Genomic DNA, 7564 nt, shown 5'->3' with positions numbered 1-7564 from the left:
TTTGGTTCTCTGGACCCACAGGGTGGCTCACAAACATCTGTGACTCCAGTGCTAGGGGACCTGATACCTTTTCCTGAACTTACGGGGCACATACATGTAGCTGTGTGGCTTCCAGAGGCTCTGATGGTTAATTAAAGTGAAGCTAATTGGGACGGAAATGGTCTGGCATGCTTTTAAGCCCAGCACTCAGGAGGCAGAGACAAGTAGAGTTCAAGGAAAGCCTGGTCTACATTCCAAGCCAGCAGAGGCTACACTAGTGAGACCCTGTCTTGAAGGAAGGAAGGAAGGAAGGAAGGAAGGAATAAAGAAAGAAAGAAAGAAAGAAAGAAAGAGGAAGGAGAAAAAAAAGAAAAGAAAAAAAGCCAGAGGGTGGCAGCTCCTTCCCCCTCCTTTCTCCCCTTCCTCAGTGCTGAAATAGGTTCTTTTTTTTTTAATTAATTAATTAATTTATTTATTTATTACATGTAATGCACTGTAGTTGTCTTCAGATGCACCAGAAGAGGGCATCAGATCTCATTACAGGTGGTTGTGAGCTACCCTGTGGTTGCTGGGATTTGAACTTCGGACCTTCGGAAGATCAGTCAGGTGCTCTTACCCACTGAGCCATCTCACCAGCCCCGCTGAGATAGGTTCTAATGTAGACTACACTGGCTTCAAACTGTCTATGAAGACAAGGATGACCTTGAACCCTCATTCCCCTTGTCCCAGCCTTTTGAGTGAATGGTGGGGTTACAAGCATGAACTACCATGATCAGTATATAGTTTATTTGATTTTTCCTCTCTTCCAGGGAGAGAGGCTGATTATGAAAGGGTTGTGAGCCTACCCTGATAGGCTGTCTGACACTGGAGTTGATTCTGGGCTGCTTACTGAAGACATTTCACTGGATGGAAGGTTTCTGTAGTAATAGTCAGAGGATCTACCTTAGTGCTATTCCATAGGTATACCTCTGAGATTCAGTTGAGTGCCAGCTACCTGGGCTACATGAAACCCAGTCTCAAAACCAACAGAGAAAACCACACTTAAAACATAAACAACAGCCGGGCAGTGGTGGCGCACGCCTTTGATCCTAGCACTTGGGAGGCAGAGTCAGGTGAATTTCTGAGTTTGAGGCCAGCCTGGTCTACAGAGTGAGTTCCAGGACATTCAGGGCTACAGAGAAACCCTGTCTCAAAAACAAACAAACAAACAAACAAAAAACAAAAACAAAAACAACCAAACAAAAAAACATAAACAAGACTAGCCAGATGTGGTAGCTCATACCTTTCATCTCAGCCCTTGGGAGGTAGAAGCAGAGGCAAATGGATCTCTGAGTTTTAAGCCAGCCAATCTACAAAACAAGTTCCAAGTTCCAGAATAGGCAGGGCTATACAGAGGAACCTTGTCTTGAAAAATTGAGGGGGTGGGGGAGACATAACCAAGAAAGAAGGCAGGCATGGTGGCAAGATAGCTATAATTCCAGCACTTGGGACGAGGAGGCAGGAAGCTTAGGAATTCATGGTTATCCACAGCTGTGCAGCCTGGGTTACTTAAGAGCCAGGCTCAAACAATCACACAAACTGCAGGACCAGAGCAGTTCTTATTGGCATGGTCAAAGTGGAGGGAGCCACATCCAAGCTTTCAGAAATTAAAAAAAAAAAAAAAATCGCCAAATATTGTCTGAAACATGGGTAGCAAGGATGCCTGATTTATCCTTGGTAGAGCCACAGTAGGTGTGCCTGTCTGTGTCCACATAAATTCATATGCACAAGGAAGCCTAGGTCACGTGTCTTTCCCAGTAACTTTCTACTTTATTTCTTTCACTGAACCTGGAGGTCACCAATGCAGCTATGCTGAGCCCCAGGGATCCTCTTGTCTGCCTCCCCAGCATCCGGCTTATTCAGATTCCTTTACTTGAGCTCTGGGGATCAGAACTCGGGTCTTTGTGCTTGTATGACAAGCGCTTTTGGTAACTTGGAGCCCCAGCCTCTTCTATGGGAATGTGAGACTCTATAACTGTGCTCATTCTGGAGGTCTAAATAACAGGGTGATCATGAATCGCTACGCTACATAAAAAATTCAGAACATGTGGCTAAAGGTCTCCAAGGGGGACCAGTGAGATGGCTCACTGGGGGCACTTGCTGCTCTTGCAGAGTACCCAGATTCCGTTCCCATCACCTACGTGGTGGTTCACAATCACCCGTACCTATACTCCCATGGGATCCAGCACCCCCTTCTAACCTTTATGGCCACTAGGCACGCACGTGGTACACATACATACATGAGACAAAATACAACATTAAAAAAAAAAAATCTAAAGAAAAAAAGTTTCCCGTCTTCAGTCCTCTAATCTAATACAACCACAGTAATAGAGCGTGCACTCATAGAATGGTTATGCATATTTAATACAATACTGTGCGAGGGGAAAAATGAATATGTATGTATTGGACTAAAGAGTCAATGTGTTAAGGCTGCTGCGTATGTACTATAGCATCACTTAGTGTGCTTGAGGCTCTGTGTTTAATCTCGGGGCGGGTGGGAGCAGTGCTCTTTTAGGAAAATAAATATTAGCATCAGGCTGTGCTGTTACTTAGCTGTAATCCCAACACGTGGGAGGGATAGGCTGGAGGATCAGAAGCATGAAGTCTTCAGCTATGTATTGAAATGGGGCTAGCCCGGTCTACATAAAGAGCGCCCCCACCCATGCCCCCTGCGAGTATACACGATTAGTTCATCTCTCAACTGCCCTCTTTGAAGGGATGTCTTTTTTTTTTTTTAAAGATTTATTTATTTATTTATTATATGTAAGTACACTGTAGCTGTCTTCAGACACTCCAGATCTCCTTACGGATGGTTGTGAGCCACCATGTGGTTGCTGGGATTTGAACTCTGGACCTTCGGAAGAGCAGTCGGGTGCTCTTACCCACTGAGCCATCTCACCAGCCCGGGATGTCTTTTTTTAAGTCTCGTTTTATAGATGAGGAAGCGTCGTTGGTAAGACCTGTAAGGTTTGAAGTTGGAGTTTTAGGGGTCACAGATAGAGGATATTTTCTTTTTTCTTTTTTCGAGACAGGGTTTCTCTGTAGCCGTGGCTGTCCTGGAACGCACTCTGTAGACCAGGCTGGCCTTGAACTCAGAAATCCGCCCGCTTCTGCCTCCCAAGTGCTGGGATTAAAGACGTGCGGCCACCACTGCCCAGCTCACAGTTACAGGGTCTTAGGCACAAAAGCAAGCAGGGTTACCGGCTTATTTACCCGGACCTGAGTCGGGATGGAGGTTCACGGCTCCCTCCGGTGGCCGAAGAGAAGAGCGCAGCCTGCGAGCTGAAACTGGACGAGGAGAGAGGGTCTCCTCTGGATGTGAAAGGGACCAGGCTGGAAGCCCGAGGCACTCTGGGTCTCCGGAGAAGCTGAAATAGTACGACTCCGGAAGGCGCTGACCGACGTCGCTCTCAGTTCCCAGGTGTGTACCTGAGTCAGGTGCCGCGGTTCCGCCCACTCCACTTTTCCGCAGTCGCCACGCGCCCCTTTCAGATACTCCTGGGGGCGCCCTGGAGCTCGGAGTGCAGTCAGTCCCTCACCATGGGCATCTGCTAGCATCCTGGTAACGGGGGGGCTCTGAGGATCGTGACCCACTACCTTGCAAAAGACACCCGAGACGCACGTGGAACGGTTTGGCTTGCACAGGCACGGTACGAGAGTGTGGGCGGGGCTTGAGTGTAGACCACACCTTTGAGGCGGGGCTTGAATCGGGACCAATGGGACGCCTTGCTGGGGAGGGCAGGCTCCGGGCCTGACATCCCGGTAGCCCGCTTGCTTTTTCCGGCTCCCTCGCCCCCTCGGTTTAGAGCGGAGCCCCCCAGGCGTGCTGGGATCACACCGGAGCAGCTTCATTCCTAGGGTGGTGAGTGAGCACCCTGCGGCACCCAGATGCACGGTGCACTTGGCAGGCTGGAGCCAGATGCCTGTCCTACCCCCCAGGCATCCTGTTACTGGAGCAAGTGGACAAGAGCGGGTGGGTGGGGGAGGAGGACCCTGAGGACCCTGTGTGGCGTGATGCCAGGCTGCCTGCATTTGTGTTTGGACAATTGATGGCTCTGTTTGGATTGATAGAGTTTGGAGGGCTCGTTGTAGAGATTAGAAAAATCTGGTCAGGATTGAGCTGCGTTGAGGGACAGGGGTGATACAAGGTGGAGCTTTGAGAGCTTTGAAAGTTTCTTATTGCCCCTGTGTGAGGTGCTGTATTGAGGGCACTCGACAGGAGCAGCATAGGACTTGGGAGGAGGTGTTTACTGGTTGTAGCTAACTTCCCTTTGAGGAGATCTTCTTCCCCTCTTGTTGCCAATTAAGGCGAGACCTATTTGACAAGGGGATCTGTGTCCCTTTCGCAGAGTCACTGCTACCCCTAGTTTCAGAGGCACGGAGGATGACACGGTCCCTAAGAACTGAAAGGGACCCTGATTATTTAAACACCAGGGTCCGAGAGTGAGGAAGTTGCTGGGACAGTTTCTGTGCCCTGTGTGTGTGTGTGTGTGTGTGTGTGTGTCCTTTGCAACTCTCCTTTTGAGGAAACTCTGAGTGTTTAATTAGGGTTTTTTTTAGGGAGAGAGGGTCTGCGGTATTGCTATCCAGCCACTAAAACCTCTTTTTACAGGTCTCCTAGCCCTTTTGTGGCTTCCTCTGCTGGCGTTCAGCAATGGCCAGTGAGAGCTCCCCTCTTTTGGCCTACCGGCTTCTGGGGGAAGAGGGGGCTGCCTTCCCTCCCAATGGAGCTGGAGTATCTGGAGTGCCATCAGCCCGCAAGCTCTCCACCTTCCTGGGTGTGGTGGTACCCACGGTTCTGTCCATGTTTAGCATAGTCGTGTTTCTGAGGATTGGTGAGTAGAGGAGGGAATTATTGGGAAGGGGCTGAGGCTAGGGATGGACCCTAGTACATGTGGTCAGATGGAGGGTAAGACCCCTTGAGGCTTTGTGTGAGGCTCTGCTGTGGGACTGTGCTGGCCAGTGGGATGGGGGGAGCGGGGAGGGGGAGAGGAACATAAGTATCCCTTGTGACCTGCTTTTCTCCCCCTGTGCAGGGTTCGTGGTGGGCCACGCTGGGCTGTTGCAGGCCTTGGCGATGCTACTGGTTGCCTACATCATTCTGGCACTAACAGTCCTCTCAGTGTGTGCCATTGCCACCAATGGAGCTGTGAGAGGGGGCGGAGCCTACTGTATCCTCCAACCTAGATGGACTGGGGTCTGGGTATTTCTGTCCTCCAAGGTTCAGGAGGGGAAAGGGGCCAATATCGTCTGAAAGTAGGCCAAATGTTAATGAATATAGCAGGTAAAGGTGACCAGCACTCTTATCTTCATGCCTGGTCTCCTAACACTGTTAGCAGTTAGCGTTTTTTAAGCACAGAGTGTGTGTGTGGCTCAGGGGTAGAGTGCTTGCCCAGCATGCATGAACTTCAGGGTTCGATCCCCAGTCCTTCTCCCCCTCTAACAACAACAACAACCACAAAAAAATGCTCACTGATAGTCATTGTACAGATGAGGAAAGTGATACCAGGCGTGGAAATGCAGGACTCTCACCCTGGGTACCTGGGAGATGGAGGCAGGAGGATGAAAATCCCAAGAGTACCCTAGGCTACAGAATGAATTTGAGACCAGCCTGGGCTAAATAAAAAAATAAAGAGAGGGACATGGTGAACCGTGCCTCTAATGCTGAGGAGTTCTGGATCATCCAGCCCATAGTGAGTTGAAAGCTACCAGGGCTACTTGAGACCTTGTATCAAAAACACACAAGGTGGTGGCTGGAGAGATGGCTCAGGGGTTAAGTGTACTGGCTGCTCTTCCAGAGGGCCAGGGTTTGATTCCCAGCACCCATGTGGCAGCTCACAACTGTCTGTAACTCCAGTTCCAGACGCTCCGGTCACCCTCACACAGACACACATGCAGGCAAAACACCAATGTACATGAAATGAATTCTTTTTTTAAAAAAAATTAAAAAACAAACAAAATAAAGAGTAAAAAGAGAGCAAGGGAGGCGCTCAGGGTAGAGGGCTTGCCTGACCAATGGGCTCATGTATCCCAGGGCGGGAAATGGGTTAGGCTGTGCATTCTTAGGATTTATGTAGAGATGAGGACAGAGGCACAGCATTGCTGGCAGCTGAGCTGATGCTTACAGGAAACCTGGATGTGAAGCAGCTGGGAGGTTGGCTTAGGGCCCCTTCCTCTCTTTCAGTTTCTTTTCCCTTAACGCTCAATCTCCTGCTTCCACTTTTAGTCATGATCAGCAGGACTCTGGGGCCGGAGGTTGGTGGCAGCATCGGCCTCATGTTCTACCTGGCTAACGTCTGTGGCTGTGCCGTATCCCTGCTGGGACTGGTGGAGTCTATACTGGACGTCTTCGGGGCTGGTCTGTGTTCTCCCCAAGCTGGTCTGGGGGGTGCTGGGCTTCTCAGAATCTGGGATTGTGGAGTCATGTCTCCCAAGATGCACATGGGCAACCCAGTGCTTGTCTCTGCCCCCAGGGAACTTACTGTCCCCAGGCATGTCCAACCTGTAGTGTTCTGGCCACATGTGGCCAAGGACAGCAATGAATGCTCCCAACACAAAATTTTAAGCTTGCTTCAAACGTTAGGTTCTTGTTTAGATGTGTTTTCTTTTCTTTCTGTTTTTTTTGGGGGGGGGCATGTATGGAGTGTACATGTGTGTTGTGTGTATGTGCATGTGTAGGTGAGCTTGAGTATGCCTCGGTAGAGGCCAAAGGTCAATGTTGGCTATCTTCCCTTATCACTTTTCCTTACACACACACACACACACACACACATGTATGGGAATTTAATTAGAATGACTTACAAGCTGTGCTTCAGCTAGTCCAACAATGGCTGCCTATGAGTGGAAGGTCTAAGAATCCAGGAGTTGTTTGGTCTGCGAGGCTTGGTGTCTCAGCTGGTCTTCTGTATAAACCGGAATCCTGAAGAAGTAGGCTGTACTGCCAGTGAAGGAGTGGATTTGCTAGTGAGGATGAGAACAAGCAGGCGAAGAGAGAGCGTCCTTCATCCATGTCCTTCATATAGGCGGCCAGCGGAAAGTGTGGTCCAGATTAAAGTTTTATCTCCTCACCTCCAAGATCCCAAATAGAAGTGGGTCATCTGCCAGGTGGGGTAGCACGCACCTCTCATCTCAGTACTTGGGAGGCAGAGAGAGGCGAATCTTGTGAGCTTGAGACCCAGCCTGGTCTACACAGTGAGTTCCAAAACAGCTTGAGCTACATAATGAGACCAAAAAAAAAAAAGAAAAAAAAAGAAAGAAAGAAAAAAGAAAGAAGGAAAGGAAAGGAAAGGAAGGGAAAGGGAAAAGGCTCACGTATCCCAAACCATCCTGAAGATGACGATGGACTTCTGACTCTTCTGTCGCCATCTTCCAATAGTTAGATTGCAGGCATGTGCCACTGAGACTGGTTTTATGTGGATGCTGGGAACGAAACCCAGGCCTTTATGTATGCTAAGTAAGCCCTCTACCAACTACAGGTACAAACTCTCTCTCTCTCTCTCTCTCTCTCTCTCTCTCTCTCTCTCTCTCTCTCTCTCTCTGTGTGTGT

The 7564-nt window shown here is 49.4% G+C and overlaps 1 protein-coding gene across 2 annotated transcripts in view; it reads left to right on the top strand.

The window, feature by feature from the left end:
• Window positions 1–2907: 2907 nt before the first annotated feature.
• Window positions 2908–7564, top strand: part of Slc12a9 (solute carrier family 12 member 9) — an 18914-nt gene continuing 14257 nt past the window's right edge. Inside the window, exons 1-4 of one of the 2 annotated variants that reach the window (XM_021162406.2) lie at window positions 2908–3439; window positions 4631–4853; window positions 5055–5189; window positions 6245–6376. In XM_021162406.2, coding sequence (XP_021018065.1) covers window positions 4673–4853; window positions 5055–5189; window positions 6245–6376 — 448 coding nt within the window. In that variant the 5' untranslated portion in view covers window positions 2908–3439; window positions 4631–4672. The other variant, XM_021162404.2, reaches the window with a different exon arrangement.

This window comes from Mus caroli, chromosome 5, assembly GCF_900094665.2.
Source record: "Mus caroli chromosome 5, CAROLI_EIJ_v1.1, whole genome shotgun sequence".
NCBI classification, from domain to species: Eukaryota; Metazoa; Chordata; class Mammalia; order Rodentia; family Muridae; genus Mus; species Mus caroli.
Note: the sequence above shows the minus strand (reverse complement) of the source record. Positions and strands in the feature narration are given on the sequence as shown.